The sequence below is a fragment of the Rhinolophus hipposideros genome, assembly GCF_964194185.1.
Source record: "Rhinolophus hipposideros genome assembly, chromosome: 15".
NCBI lineage: Eukaryota > Metazoa > Chordata > Mammalia > Chiroptera > Rhinolophidae > Rhinolophus > Rhinolophus hipposideros.
In genome coordinates this window covers 57911105-57928401 of record NC_138061.1, presented here as the reverse complement: position 1 = coordinate 57928401, position 17297 = coordinate 57911105, and the positions used below count along the sequence as shown (strand labels likewise).

The 17297-nt window shown below is 38.2% G+C and overlaps 1 protein-coding gene across 10 annotated transcripts in view; it reads right to left on the bottom strand.

Annotated features, from left to right (window-relative positions):
- NRG3 (neuregulin 3) overlaps nucleotides 1-17297 on the bottom strand; it is a 1094354-nt gene that overhangs the window by 624852 nt on the left and 452205 nt on the right. For all 10 annotated transcript variants that reach the window (XM_081074700.1, XM_081074706.1, XM_081074702.1 and 7 more), the window contains exon 2: nucleotides 5591-5720. In XM_081074700.1, the coding sequence (XP_080930826.1) occupies nucleotides 5591-5720 (130 nt within the window). The remainder of the gene's footprint in view (nucleotides 1-5590; nucleotides 5721-17297) is intronic.

Genomic DNA, 17297 nt, shown 5'->3' with positions numbered 1-17297 from the left:
TGTAATTTTATACACTAAATCATAGGAATATGGTCACATTGTGCCCAATCAATTCTCTTAAAAGTGGAAGCTTTGATTTTCAAAACCTACTCAGGCAGAACTAGGCACAGTAAGAGCAGCAACTCCTTGTGGGGTTCTGCTCCCTTTTCAATCACTTGCCCCACTCACTGATTCCTCTGAGCATTTTACCCAGATTGCTGCACAGACCATCAGCCCCTTTTTGGAAGTATTGCCTCGGGCAATGGATGCTATTGGACTGCTTTCCTCTTTTTCTAGCAGTTCCATATTTCAAGTGATTCAAGTATCTTCAAGTGAATTGCTTGATAGATTTCCAAAATGATCACTACAGGTCAAATTCAACTCAAATGCCATTCTTCCTAAAGTTTTGAAAATCCATTTTTGCAGGGAGACTGAATGAACTTCAACTCAGTAGAGACACGTCCTTTTAACTTAAATTTAGCCACGGAACACACTGGACCCATTCAAATGCTCAGTAATCTTTTTCAGTTACAATGGCTACCCCTTTCACTCTAGTAAAATATATTACAGATAGCACCATTTCTCCAGCTCTTAAAAATTCTAGAGATGGTATAAACTATGCTAGAGAATACCCAGCTTTGATTCAGAATATTTTGATTCGGGGTTTCTAGTGACTTGCTTTCCTTTTCTATCTAGCTTCATTTATGTTGGATGTGTCTCCCTATTACTTAATCCATTTTTTTAATGTTTCAAAACACAAGTTAGCATGGAAAAGAATTACTGTAAAGCGTATAAATAAATTACTAATAAAAGAAGGGGCAAATACATTCAAGTAGGCATGGTAGTGTTTAATCTGAAAAGGCTTAATTCAAAATTCTCTGAGCCAAATAAAAGTGAATTATAATGACCCTGATTTAACACAGACAGGGACACTAACTGTCTTTCTCAATGGAAAGATGAGAAGCAGGGGTTGAGTGTCTTAACCAGGTGTTACATAAATAAAATATATGTGCAATGTAGAGATTTTATAAAATTCATAGGATCAAAGAAGAAAATAGCTGTAAATCCTATTAGCCTTTTTGTTTATTTCTTTTTCAATATTTGAACGCTATTATATGTTCAACTTTGCAATTTTATAACCTAATTTACATACATAACATGATATAATGAGCATTTTCATGTCCTTCAAACATTTTGAAATGTCCAGACATCTAAATTCAAGGGTTTCTTTTTGTTTGTTTGTTTTTTTGGCTATTACAAATAAACCTGTGTTGAACATCCTTACAAGTAAATCTGCATATACAGCCTGTAGGCTAAATTCTTAAAAACAATACAAAGATTTGGAAACATACAGAATCATGATCTGCAGAAGTTGTTTAATAATCTGTACTCCCTCTAGTATGACCATGTTCCCACTGCACCCTCATCAGAGTATTTGCTTTTATAAATCATTAAATATGATAGTCAAACAAAAAAACTAATTTGCATTTTTTTCTGAAGCTGGGTATTTTTCATGTTCATTGTTTATTTGCATTCTTTTCTACGAGAAGCGTATGTTCCTCTCCTTTGCCCATTTTCCTACTGAGGTTTCATTTCACTGTTACTTTTACTCATCTATGTGACTTCTTCAGAATAGTAATCCAGTCATATTTGTTGTACAGTTTACTGAGAGTTTATCTATCTTTAAATTTTGTTCCTGATTTATGATATTCAGCTCAAAAAACAATGTTGTGACAATGCAGTTATTTTTTCCTGCCATTGCTTATAGCTCAACTGCTTTATGTCAGTCAACTGCTGACATAAATAAATATGGAATGCTATTTACTGTTTTCCTGAAGACTTTATTTACTAATTACCTGAACTTCTGAATTCGTTAAGAACAACTTTTGGTATAGAAGGAGGAAGCGAAAATCCAACTTGGATTTGTTTTCCCTGAAAGTCAACCAAATTGATCGAACAATCAGTCTTTCCGTTTTCCTCCTATTTCTGAATCTCTCCTTTTGCTGCATGAAGTTCCATTCTATGCCAAGTTCTCTTTGTACTAATCAGTCAGCCAATGGTCTTGACTTTATAGTATATTTTAAATTCATCAAAATGAAGTTTGCCTATTTATTTATTGTTCTTTAAAATCTGTCTGTCAAGTTATAGTTAGGACTTTTGTATTCCTTTGAAAATTTTTATAGCTTGCTCTGTAATTTCTAATTATTCCTACTATAATTAAATTGTCAAAACATCTGAAAACACACTAAAAAGGGAACCAATAACAAACAGAAAAACGTGAAACCTCCCTTATCCCAAGATTCCCACTGTTAACATTTTTTGAGCATACACTTTCAGGATCTCTATCAGGGATAATCTAGCTGTTTTTGCTACTGTTCTTCCTTGATTCATAAAGAGAAAAGTGTCAGAGCATGATCAATTTTGTATGATGTAGAAAAACTTTTTTGATTCAGTTTATTAGAGGATTAGAATTTATTTTTAAAATACTAGAAAACGTACTCTTAATTTCTCTGAGTAGAATGTCTAATCTTTCGAGACACGTAAAAAGTAAACTACTTCATGAGCTACATTCATGCACACCTCTTTACAGTGGTGTCCTCATACACTACATCATGTTTTATTTAACTGGAAACCTAATCCAGTTAGTAATGTATCATAAAGATACCCTTGGTCGCCTACCAGTCACGCAAAATTACTTTCCCTTGTTTTATTTCCTAATGATGAAGTATTTCACTTACTCCAATTATATTACGAAGTACAGTGCCATTTAATTCCTAAGTTCATTTCTGAATGTATTTATTCAACAGCTATCTTGGCGATAGGAAGTGCTCAATAAATATTTGTCAAATAGAGAAGAATGAATGAAACACACTCCTTAAATAGAGTGCTGTACAAAATGCCACATTATTAATAACTACATTGGAAATCTTAGAAGTGGCTGCTGCAGGAACAAATGTAAGCCTTTTCTTCACAGCAAAGCCTAAGAGATGAATAGTAGGCACGGTGAGGTGTGATTTATTCATACACAACAAGTAGAAGACTTATAGGCATCTATTAACATACTCAAGTTCTCATGCTGTCTTAGGCTGGTCTTCTTTCATGATCAGCTATGTGGTGACTCTGTGTTAAATTACAGGTTGACTGTAATAAAATATGCAAAAAACTTGAAGACAGATGGTCAAAAATATTATACACGTACATCGTTCTAGTTAAACCAGATACATCTCTGCTTGTATATGCTAAAAAAATAAAATTAGACACACACATATACACATAAGCAAGGGATTTTTTTCTCTGAACCTGAGATCCATTGTCATAGACAAGACTGTGTCTCTGAAATAATTCATATGCTTAAGTCTTACTGTCTGATACTTTAGAATGTAACCATATTTGGAGAAAGGGTCTTATAGAGGTAATTAAGTTAAAACAGGATCATTGGAGTGGACCCTAATCCATTAAGACTGGCACCCTTATAATAAGAGGAAATTTGGATACAGACACATACAGAGTGAAGAAATAACAGGACAGACATCTCTTAGCCAAGCAGAGAGGCCAGGAAGAGTCTCTTCTCTCATGGCCCCAGGAAGGGAACAATCCTGTTGACATCTTGACCTCAGACTTGTAGTCTCCAGAACTGTGAGAAAATAGAGCGGTTTAAACGACCCAATCTGTAGTAATTTGTTACAACAGCCCTAGCAAAATATGTCCATGAACTAATAGAGAATACAGTGAGAAAGAAGCTTGAGAAAGAATAAGAATTATTTTGTCCTTTTCAACATTTCAGTTTTGGAAAAAATGAATCATACCGTCCTACACACTGTAGTGGGGCCTGATCTGATCCTTCCTGGGGGTAAAATACCATTGCGAAAGTCACTGGTCTAAGTGAGACTTCTGATTCATCCCCTCATCAGTTGATTAGAAATTCCAACTCAATTGATTTTACGGCCCACTTCCACATTATGACCCCATGACATTGGCAGAGGTAGCATACGACTGTGTATCTGAAAGAGCAGGGAAGCACTTCACGCTTTGAAAAGGCAGCTAATTCTTGGTTTCTCCCGTGAGGGTTACAAGTCACTTGTGTGCTTTCTACCTACCATGTTTCCCTGAAAATAAGACCTACCCAAACAATCAGCTCTTATGTGTCTTTTGGAACAAAAATTAATATTAGATCTTGTATTGTATTATATTATATTAATTATATTATATTATATCATATTATATTAATCTTTGCTCTAAAAGACGCATTAGAGCTAATTGTCCAGCTAGGTCTTATTTTTGGGGAAACACGGTATGTCTGTGTTGACCTAATAAATGTAACAAGAGAGACGAATGTGGAGGGAACCATTCGCACCTCCCTTCCTCCCCAACACAGGCTCACAGAGAACAGGAATGGGGTGTACATTTCATAAACGGCACTGTCCACGTCACAGGAAAGGCACCGTGTCAGGGTGGAAAGGTCACAGTTGTTCATCCTGACACAGAGAGCTGCTACTATCACTAATCAGGTCTTCCAAATGCGCGCCCTGCCCACCGTGGCAGCTCATCCCCGGTGGGGGGTGGGGGGTGGGCTCCAGGCAGGATGTGCCCACACGGGCTCGGTTCATAACTATAGGATGCATTTCTCTGAAATCTTCATAAAACCACATGGAATAAAGTGTTACAACAGCAACAGAGGGAGAAAACTCGCAATTTTTCATGCCTCACAATTCATAATAATTAATTTAATAACTGTGCCATATGAGAAGAGTAATAACTAAAGAGAAGGAAAGGGGTGTGGGCATACACAATCACTGAAGCATATACAATTGTAAGGAAAAACAAATTACCAGGGTAGTGCTGGAAATAAAAGCTTGGTGGGAAATAGTTTTCAGATGCTAATTTGAGTCTTCTTTGGTGCCTTAAAGCTGCAGCGTCTACAGATGCACTATTTATCTCCACTTGTCTTTATTTTTAGCAGTTATATAACCTTACGTCTCTAAAAACCAATTAAACACCTTCCTGATCTCTACTGGGAGTTTTCCCCAAATAGTTCTCTACCTAGACCATAACACAACTATGATTTCATTTACAACATCTTGCTGGAAAGTGTTTCATCATCAAAAGTGTTTAAAAAAAAATGTATTGAAATTAATAAACGAAGGCAGAATCCAAATGAGATGCGGCTTTCTCTGGGCAGTTCCAGTCTCTGGGGTTTGGTACACAATAATCACTGAGACACTAGATCTGAGATGAGCAGTTTGCTTTGTCATGCCCTGGTCTGCAGGTTCCCAAGAAGGAATTATTTCTGAGTACAAGCATATGTGCCTAAGACCCACACCAGAAACACAGGCTTCTACAGTGAGTGAATAATTATTTCTGTTAAATTGGTAGTTAGAAAAGTAAACCTTCCTGTACTGGGTCAGGCAAAACTCACATCTTTAATTCAGTTTTACATTCCTCAAATATGAAAGACACCGCCTTTCCCATGCCATGTTCAGCCTCTTGATATCGCCATTCAAACCACTGGAGTGCAAGCATCACACAGTATATTCAGGAAGCTCAACACCAACTTCCCCCACCAGGCTTCCCTAGGGGCCTGCCCTTAATGCCAGTGGGCACAGTGGCTTACCGACAGTGTTTATGGGATCCCGTCAGGGTTTCGATCACAAAGCACTCGCCATCGTTGAGACAGTATGCGAGGTCCTTGTCTCGGCAAGGTTTGAAGTGCTCAGATCGCTCAGTGGAATAAGTCGTCGTATCTGTCAAGGGAAATACACAGGGAAATGCTGTTAGCGGTGGATTCTGACACCAGCAGAGCCTGGCATTGGCCCGGACCTGTGCCCTGAGGCCTTCTCATGGTCAGTGCCCTTGGTCACTCTAGACAAGCCCTCCACATAATGAAAAAATGGAACTGGATGTGACCACTTTACAGACTGAATGAAGTGTCCCCTCAAAATTCATATATTGAAATCTAAACCACAATGTGGGGGCCTTTGGATGGGATTCATAACCTTATAAAATAGACCCCAGAGAACTCCCTCACCCATTCCAGTCGTGTGACGACACAGCAAGAAGACGGCCTTCTGTGAACCAGGAAGACCTCACCAGACAACGAATCTGCAGGCACCTTTTTCTTGGACTTCCTAGTTTCTAGAACTGTGAGAAATAAATTTCTGTTGTGTATTATAAGTCACCCAATCTATGATATTGTTAGAGCTACCCGGACTGACTAAGGCACACACTGTATCCAATTGTCTTATTTCTCCACTAGATTTTAACAGTTGGAATCCTTTAAGACAAGCCTCATTTGAAGATACGTTAACAGTAAAAGATGAATGATCATGCAGTCAATCACCTCAAATCTAATTTCAGTTTTAACAAATATATTGAATGAGGGATTGAAACAACATTCCGTTCCATTTATTTTTGCCAGGTGTCATTAAATGTCTGATCAATGTATATTGTGACTGTGGAAACCAAGTTCAGTTTCTGTGTTGTTGTTTGTGTTTTTGGTCTGTTTGTTTTTGTTTTTTTTGTTTGTTTTTTAGTTACAGTGGTAATTGGCTAATAGCCAAACCAATTATTCTTTCACTTTCTCCTTTTATTGTGTAATTAAAATGCAAATGTTCCAAATACTAAAAAGAATCTCAAATGTAAAGAATTTTTTCTGGTAAATATTTAACTGGACAATTATCTTAAACATATATTTTAAAAATCATAATTAACTTACATTTTAAAATTTAAGCCATAGGTCTTTATCTGCTTCCCAAATATGAAGCTAACCATAAGTATGTGCTATCACTGGACACAGACTCTATTATCACATGTAGACATTCCAGTTTCAGAGTTTTCAACAACTAAAGTATTAGCACCAATTCCATTGAGAAGCTCAAAATTCAAGAAAAAATATATTTCTTGTCAGGCTTAATGTTTACTCAGGATTCGTATTTCCAGAGCTTAGAGAAGCTCAAAATTCAAGAAAAAATATATTTAAAAAGACAAAGGTGAATAAATGATTCAGCACTTCAGCTCTTTGAATTTGTTTTGCACAAATGTAGACTAATAGTAATTAATGTTCAGTAGCCCGGGCGATTGTACCAACTTACTAACTGTAGGTCGCAATGAGCCTCTTCCTGCTCATCATCCAAACTGAGGGGACAGTGACTGTCCTAAAAGGAAACTCACTCATGTCCTTCCCACCTCTAAAATGCCTCAGTGGGCCCTATTCCCACGGGAATAACTCCAGATTCCTTAGAAGAGCAAAGAAGGACATAGGCCATGTGGAATTTTGCCGACTTAATCTTATCATCTTGTACCCTAAAACACCCAACTTAATTTCTAACTATTGTTCTATTTCCCCAAATGCCAGGAGCTGTCACACTGCTCTTTCTTCCTGGACCATCTTTTTCTCTGCTGGAAGACACTCTGAAACCCTTCAGAACTTACATCACCTTCCCCGTGGGTCCCTCCAGTAATTTTATTGCTTGTGTCACTGCATTCAGTGTTGCAGGTAACCATTTGTTCACATGTTTAATTGTTTCTTTAGTCTGTTCCTTGAGGCCAGAGGTTGAGCCTTAATCATAATTGTCACTCAGTAAAAACATATTCAATAAATCTGATCACTCAAACATCACTAACAGTTTAAATGTCACTGTTGAAAAATAGGATCATAAAAGACCTTACAGTCATATGGAAGTTAATGCACGTGTTACAATGGAATGTGAGATATAATTTCACGTTAATGCTGTCACTTCAGTATACTCATTTTAATACTGATGAACATTGCAAAAACAAACATTGTCCTCAGATTCACATAGACAGTCATATATCACTCATATACTGTGAGCACTGAAAAATCCACTTCTAATCCCCTCTTTCTTGGAGATACAATGGAAACTTATTTTATGCACTTCAAAATATCTGCCTGTTAATACTTTGTCACAAAGTAAAGGCTCTTGCAAAACAGACACATTTTCTGTTTTCCAGGACATCTCTACAGGGACTGTAGATTTGTTATTCAAGACGGTATGTGATAAATAGTTACACAGAATCAATCTCCCTTTCTATGGGAAATATTTAAAATTCAAGAGCTCCAAGCAAAAAATTCAATATGAAACACCACACACCGTTGGCTGCTACTCTGACTGCTGAAGTATATTAATTCATGATCAGTTAGTTAAGTTTTCCTTTAATTTCTTATTATCCATTTATTGATAGTCACTGATCATTCCTCTAAGAACAGCTTTTCATTAACACAACCTACAGCATAAAAAGTGAGATCTTTCTTTTATAATCAGTGGTTTTAACAAGCTACAGACTCCAAGAGCAACACAATGGCAAAGCAATTACAATCAATTAATTTCCATCTGACAACTATGGTCTCCAGTGGTTCCCATCCCATTCTACCAACTGCTTTCTCTATCACGTTATCATCTATCAGCACATTACAGAAGATCAGAGACCCAAGTAAATGCCTCCGCAAATGTCCAAGGTGGGAGAGTGCAGAGATGTGAGGCTTAATGTTTACTCAGGATTCGTATTTCCAGAGCTTAGAGAAGCTCACAATTAATTTACAATGCACCTGACCTGCTTATGCCTCACAATAACTTGACCGAATTAAAAGAAAACAACATTATTAGATATTTTAATAAGTTTATATAATATAAAAGTATGGGAGTTAGGGCTTAATCCTTTTATAGGCAAATACACTGTAATTATGAATACATTTGAAATCTTAAAATTGTACCTGAGCATTTCATTATGTGGTATCCATACGGCACTACTCACCTAAAATCACAGACACTGGGTAAGGTAAATAAAACCCACCAGAAAGTGATAATTTACACTGGGAAGGCATTATGCCAAATATGGGGATGGAAAGAGAGAAAAATTCCTTAATAAATTCACTAGGCTGCTCTACTGACTCGAAGGCCACCTACACTTTTGTAAACTAAATAAGTATACTGGGCTCGAGTCATGTTAGTCAGGTTTTCTATTAGTTACAACCAAACACAGCCCAGCAAAGACACATTCATCATTTTGGATGATGGCCGCCAATACTCACATAGTTGTTTATAAGCGTATGCATGTATCTATTTATTTAATATGTAACATATGAGGCATATTACAAGCATATCAAATAGAATATTAATAAAAAGTGAGATAAAAATATAAAGTGCAATTCTTATTTTCCTTCTGTGCCCTAAGATGACACATGGTGTCCTAATCCATGGTGTTTCCCCTTTTTCTGAAGGGGAAACATGGACATTCATGAGAATGAGATAATGGAAAAGAATCTACCTCGAAACTATGAAAGTGATGGCCTTGAATAACCTTGAGGTACCTTATAGTCAGATATAGAACTCTCATCTGTTAACTTGTCCAACACTTTTGGAACCTGTTTTTATTTTTTCAAAACTGTATCACTTTTAAGAAAGTAATACACTAAGATGTCTATGGTATATGGAAATATTCTGTCATGTATTTAAAATTTAAAAAGCACTTTCTAGTTCTAAGAATGTAATTTGGTAAATAAATCTGTTATGGACGTTTTTATGGTCTTCAAAAATTATACGGATGTAGGTAAACCAGGAAGGGCCTCATATTCCCATGAATTCCCATTTGTCTTTCAGTGCTCTCCCTTACTCCAGAACGCTTCCTTATCAGACATGATTCTCTTCACCGTGTCAGCTCATGAGTCTCCCATCTAAATGGGAGATCCAGGTGGGCAGAGCGGGTCTTCACCTCTCTGATCCACCGTCTCATGGGTGATCTGACACAGAAGGGCCCACAATAGATCCCTACAGAAGGATGATCTTTTCATACATGAGCATTTCCTATAGAAAATTCTGTATTGAAAAATGTACATGTTTTTGTTAACATAAAACAAAAACTCTACCTTTAAAAATAATATCTTGGAAATGAATACATGGTTAGAATTTAGGATCTGAAGAAGCTCCAAAAGCAGTTTAGGTAGACTATATAGAATTATATAAGAGGAGCAAAAAACAACTCTACAGAGTGGAGGGAAGGAATGAGGGAAAACACACACACACACACACACACACACACACACACACACACAGTGCCAAAAAATGTATACACATTTTAAGAAAGGAAAAACTGTATTAATTGTAATAGTCGATATATACTGATAACAAAAGATGAATACAAGTCACATTTGACTTCTGCAATTACAAGAAGTGCTCAAAGTGGTGACCATCAGCGTCCAGACACTTCTGATTACAGCAAACTACTGCTTGAGCAGAGATAACGTCTCTTAAAAATACATTTTTGTGGCACACCCAGTATATATGGAAGGTTTTCTAAAAGAGAGAGCATGAATAATAAATGGTAGGCTTAAGATGAACAAAGATGGTGCTAAGGAAGGGTCTTCCAAACACCGTGACCAAAGGTCAAGGTCACAGGTTTAGGAAGTGCTGTTGCTGGCAGGACTAATAGCTCCCTTTCATTTGGGACCACATGAGCTGCATAGTTATCTACACCACTTATCCGGCACTAGTTATATGTAGTTAAATGTGTTTCCTTATATTTTTATGGGTTTTAGCCTCTATCCTGAGAGAGGTCAGGGAGAGAGCTTTGCTTGTAGGTTTTGTATTTTTTCCACATCATGCAGCATGCATAGTGAGCAATCAGTACAGTAATTAAACACACAGTGGGAGGTGGTGGTGCTTAATTCATTAAAGCCAAGATGGGAAGAATATGTAAGGCTGGGAGACAGAAATCCCTGCAGATTTTGCAATGAAAGTTAATTTATTAATGAATTAAAACAATGACTGGATTTCCCCTTAAGTACTAAGTTGAACATGGACATTACTTATTGAGGTTTTCTATGTTGCCAGCACAGTTGCAAGCACACTGTGAGAACACAGATTTTGTTGCAGGAACAAGAGTGCTAACTGGGCTATTACCGACAATAATTGCAGTAAATAATCAAAGAAAGGGAGGGCTTAATTCAGGCTATAGTTATCAGTGAAGGCTTCCCAAAGGGTTAGCACTGGAGCTAAGTCTTGGAGGGGAATGATTTCATTGGCACAGGAAAAGGAATTCTAGATATGAAGGAAAGGAACACCCAAGGAAGACAAATGATGAGGCATAGCATAGACCCTAAATAAATTCTTCACACTCCGGGCTTGAAAATGTCAGATTCATCAAGCAGGTTTTTCTCCTTCCCCCACTGGGTTCATGACACAACAATTCTCCAAGAAAAGTTAAAAATCCGGTGACGCGGTATAAAAGCTTTTAGAAATCAGAAAAGTACCTTCACAGGCTAGAAACCATTTAAATATGGTCACTGACTCCAGCAGTTTCTGTGGGAGCAGTGCAAATGAAACTGCTACCATAAATTAAAATTCCCTGTTGAATCTGTCATTTATCGGGAACCCAGGAAAGAATATTGGTATGAGCCTGAGTTATAAAATATTTAATGGTCAAGGAAAATTGCAAGAAGAATGCAGCAGTGTTTGAAAGGGAAACAAACCATTTCTCAGCTGGCGAGAGGCAAAGATAGCTTTCTTCCTGCTGTCAGAGATCAGACAATTGTTCACTTTGCTGGCATGGGAGAAATGGGGAGTATTGGGCAAGGAATTTAAAAGTTCAATTGAGTTGTGGGGCTGCTGTGAGGACTGACAGTTCCTAATGTATCCCAGAGCTACCAATTCTCCCAGCAAATGTAGAAAGGACTCTTATTAAATTTGCATGACCTACCTACCACCTTCCAGTTTGAAATCTTGCTTTGAAAAGACTCGGCTGCCGCTTAAATAAACCTTCACAGGCCATAGCTTGCTCGGTGGAATTGCATTTATTTGGGAATTGCAGTTTATCCTAATGCTGAATATGCTCTCTGCTACCTGCACACGCACACACGCCGATACAAACTGCTTTCAGGTGTAACAGTTATAATAGTAGCTACGGGTGCTGGTGCCCACGGCCAGGGCTGGGCTCTAGGCTATATGTCACTAGCCATCTCTAAATCCAAAGGATGCTCAAATATCTATTTTCCCATTTTGCTTGAATGTTCAGAGACTCTAACACTCGTAGCCACATTTTGCCTTCATGAAAAACTTCACTGGCTCCAGTGTTATCACACAGTCTTTTTTTTTTTTTTTTTTTAAGATTTTGTAAAATTAAAATACAACTAATGCACAGTATTATATTACTTTCAGGTGTACTGCAGAGTTATTCAACAGTATCCACCTAGCTCTACACAGTGTTATTACCACATTATTGATTATATTCCCTATGCTAAAGACGTGATCACCCCGGTAAGTCTACCAACCGTGGGACACAGTACCAAGCTATCACAACATTGTTGATGTTTACCCCTTTTAAAAAAAATTTCAGTTCGAGTTGACATTCAAGATTATTTTATATTAGTTTCAAATGTATAACATAGTGGTTAAACATTTATATAATTTAGAAAGTTATTCCCCTGACTAGTCTAGTACCCATCTGGTACTACACACAGTTATTACCATATTATTGATTATATCCCCTATACTTTACATCCCCAGGACTATTTTGTAACTACCAATTTGTACTTCTTAATGCCTTCCCTTTTCCACCCACTCCAACCCCCCTCCTATCTTAAAGAAGTCCCTCCAAAATTCCGTGTAATACTGGTTTTACTGTTATTTTAAGGCCAAAACAGAACTATCAGAAATACTTCCTAGCACAGTGCTGAGTGTACGTTAGAGTTATTTGAAGACCAGTCCTTAAGTAACTAGTCCTTGATAACACACATGTAGTCTTGATTTTCTTCTTGTTTTTTTGGTTTTTGTCACCTCAGCCTCCTTCAATTTACATTTAAAAGCCAGATTATTTAAGGACTGGCCTTCAAGTAACTAACAGTATACTCAGCACTGTGCTAAGAAGCATTTCCTGTAGTTCTGTTTTGGCCTTAAAATAACAGTATGCATTTATGCCATCATTTATGCAATGACTCTTATTCTACAAATAGAGAAATTGAGTCTTACAAATTTACTCCATCCTGAAGCTAAGGTCAGTGGCTCTTAGCTGGGAGCTTCTGGACTTACACCAGTGCAGCCTGACTTACTCCCCTCTATTGCCTCTTGCCAGCCGCATTTTTACTTGTTTGTTCATTTACTTTGACTTATTCCCTAGCTGAGTGCTAGTGCAGATGTGGTCCTCAGCCCAACAGAACAGCACAATCGGGGTGTCTTAGTAATGAGAATTCATGAGCCCTACTACAAACCTACTGGAAGTAGGAGGGAGGGACTCTCTGGGTAGTTCTCATGCTAACCTCAGAGAACTAGCTGCCTTGGGTGATCCCATCTGTTAACATCCACACACCAATAACTCCCAAATATACACCTGCAGCCCATGGGTTTCTCTAAACTCCCGCCTGCCTACCTGTCCCTGCCCAGTGGATATCCCAAAGGGACCTAAAAATCAACTTGTAGAAAACTGAACGTTTGCTCTTCCTCCACAAACCCCTTCTTACTTCAGGATTTTCGGTCTCAACTAATGTCAGGTCACTGATCCCTCCGTGCACGTCAGAAGTGTAGCAGCCATCCATCGCCTTACCCTCCAAGTGCAATCATCAAATACTGATGATTCTACTTAACATGTCTTCAAACTACCATTTCTTTCCATCTTATCTCACCTGGAAAACTCCTCATAGCCCTGCCTACGTTCATGCTTCACACCCTAAGATGAATTACCCACATTACAATCAGTTTGCACAATGTGTGCAAAATATATAATGCCTCGTCATTTCCTTCTGAAAAATCATTTGGTGGCTTTCCCTGGCTTTGTGATAAGACTAAGATCCTTCTAAGGCTCTGCCCGGCTCTGTCCTCCTCTCATACGTAACACCTGCACCCTGCCCCCGGCAATTGTCAGTGCTTAGGTCACAATCTTTCAAATGGTCTCTGTCCATGTCCCCTGAAGCTATTGTAAACACTCCCCTCTGCAAGGGAGCACCCTGAACTCCACATACTCTCACAGTAATCTATAGACTTCATCGAGAGCGCATGAATGAGACAGTGAAACATTCAGCAGAAAAAATAAATTCCCATTAGACAATTCTGCCCTCTACAAAATCCCAAGGCTCTTCTCATGGACACATCTTCCATTTAGGCCAAAGCCCAAATCCCTATTTTTTTTTAAATCTCTCTTTGTCTTTCATTCTTATACGCAGAGATATTGTTGACTGCTACTCATAGCCTTGAGCTACAGATGACATTTAGGCCTCAGAAACCCAGGCTTTGAGCTAATTTATCAAAGTCTAACAAAAATGAATCTCACCCTAGGAGAAATTCCCAGAGCCCCAACTAGAAACAATAACCATTATTGTTTATTGGTGTGTCCAATAGACCATAAGGTCATTATTTTCATTGGTGTGTCCCATAGACCATACGGTTTCTGTTTGTGTGTGTGTGTGTGTGTGTGTGTGTGTGTGGGTGTGGGTGTAGTGTGGTGTGTTGCTAGTAGTTATCCAGTTGCCCAACAGTTAATAGTCAATAAAGATATACTGAATGAATACTGCAATAGAATGAATATTTGTGTCCTGCCCCAAAATTCCTATGTTAAATCCTAACATTCAATGTAACAACAGTAGGAGGTGAGGTCTTTGGGAGGTAATTAGATCATGAGGGTGGAACCTTCATGAAAGAGATTAGTGCTTTTACAAAACAGACACCAGAGAGCTCCCTTGGCCCCTCCACCAAGAGAGGACAAAGCAGGAAAACAGATGTCTGTGAACCAGGAAGTGGGACTTCACCAGATACCGAATGGTGGAGCCTTGCATGTGGACTTCCCAGTCTCCAGAACTATAAGAAATAAATGTATGTTGTTTATAAGCCACCCAGTCTATGGCATTTTGTTACAGCAGCCAGCATGGACTAAAGAAGTATCCTCACACCCTGAATTATAGACTTATACCTATTATAGATGAGATTTTTAAAATTCCCATAGAGACATCATTCCTTCTAGCACAACAGCCTTACTAGGGTGTTTGAATTGTGAATTGACCACCCCATAGGCTGAGTTAACCTTCAAGAAAGCAAGGGCACATTATAGTGAATCAATAGTTGAGATATTCAGGATGCAAGATGAACACAAGAGGGCTTGTCATAGACACAGTAGCAGCAATCACTTATATCAGACAGAAGAGCTATGACATCTTGTTATGGTTGCAAAGTGGCCTTATCTCTGTCTGGTTCCCAATAAAGTCACAGAGTAGCTCGGTGGGACATTCTGTGTGCTCATTGGGAAACATCACAGTCTGGCTGCCAGCTGGACCATTTCCCACTTTGACAGACGCTCCCTTACACATGCAGTAGCATGTGTACAGAAATTTCAATACCTACAGCCAAGGAAAGAATCTTGTCGGTGATCAGCTGATACTGATTTCCAAAGAGAAGGAGCACACTGAGGTTATGTGATTGGGGCCTTCCAAGCTTCTCCAGTACAGACACCTCAGCTAACAGACTCAGGTCTGTCCTATCTTCCAAGCCAGGTCCATGGAGGTTTTTAAAGAGATGCCCTTTTAAGCCTCAATGACAAAGCTATCAGTCCCATAAAACACCCCTAAGCAACGTTCTGATGGGATTTGTTTTTTCACGCAAGAATGTCTTTCAAAACAGGAAGGCTATCCATGATGTGGACAGTGTTTCATTCTCTGTGACATCTTTCCCTATGTACTTTATGTGACTTAGTGGGTGAACACCCCTTGCCCATGCAGCAGCAGCTGCCCATCTAGTCTTCCCGTGCCCCACTGACAGTGTTCTGCTCAGTCAACAGGAACATAATCTGTTCCAGAAGACCATTTGAGTTCTGAAACTTTTCGAAAACTGAGGCATGGTTTCACCATAGAAAGTAATGCAAAATAGATTAATCCATTCCAGACCTTTAAAATCAACCCCTAAAACTGCAAATTTAGCATGAATTTTACTATCTAATGATACAATAGATCCATAAAATGTACGGCGTTAGTAAACCGAAATGTTCATCAATGGAGACATTCGAAAACTGAGATACTACTGTAGTAAAATTGGTTAACTGTTTGTCCAGTTGATACAAATTCATAATGAATTATCCCTCTGGTACCAAAAATGGTTAGCAACGTCATTGCAACAAGTTTGAGAACTTAATTGTCCTACCTCATATACTGTTCCATTGACCTATACGCAGCAGATAGGTCTCAGCCTGGCAAACTATTTCTAATTGTTTAAGACCTATGTAAAATGTAGCTCTTTCTGAAGCCGTCCTCACATCCTTTGTTTGGAAGTAGCTGTCAGTATTTAGAACTCCAGTAACACTTTGTAATCACTCCAAATTGCAGTTTAACTGTTTACATGTCTGTTCACCACACTTTTTCTAAACAAGCCTATGAGTTACTGGGGTCCTGGCAAGCCCATCTCTAGGTCCCCATAATTTCTATCAGGGCCCGAAACACAGTAGATGGTTCACATACGCTTTCTGAGTGACTAAGTATTATAATAGTTATAACAGTGATGATTATACCAACACCACAGGTACACACGTATCAGCCTGATAAGGTGACCACCACCTTGTAGCTCCACATCAGTAATATTTTTGGAGATAAATGAAACATGTATATGCTTATATAAATGGACCTGAAGCTGACTCCTAATAATCATCCATTAGTTATTTAATAATCAGCTATCAGTTAATATCAGCTATCAGTTATTAATAATCAGCTAATAATAATCAGTTAATCATCAGCTCATCAGTTTTTTATGTTCATGAGTTTCAAGTGAAAAATAAACAATTTAATATTTTTGACACACATTGATATGTTGATTTACTCAGTAACTTTCTCCCAGATTCAAATTTCTTCCCTGTAAAGTATGAGCAGAGATAATATTCCAAATATTTAATAAGTGATATGGAAATGACGTGACTAATTAGAATAAAGGTGTCCATAGCTAGAGGGGGTCCTGGAAACCCCTAGTGGGGCCAGGTATTAATTCTCCGGTCTCTGGATTGGGACTTAGGAAGTTTGGAAAATCTGCTGCAGGGCCTCCTGTGTGGCATGGAGAAACTTCATTCAGGCAGATATGAGCAGAGGTTCTTTACCAACTAGAATAAAACCACTGCAGTATTTTAACAGTCCACACAATTAATGAAGCATAAGGCTATATAGCAGACCCTCTCATGCTCTAAGTTTGTCTTTAGCGGTTTTAGTTATAATAATTCAAACCAGACAACCTTAGGACAATAGAGACCTTAAAAGTTAATGTATGAGAATGATGTTTGAAATAAACCTACTAATCAGACATACATATCTTCGGTTTTTCAGAAGAAAAACTGAAGCACAGAAGGATCAT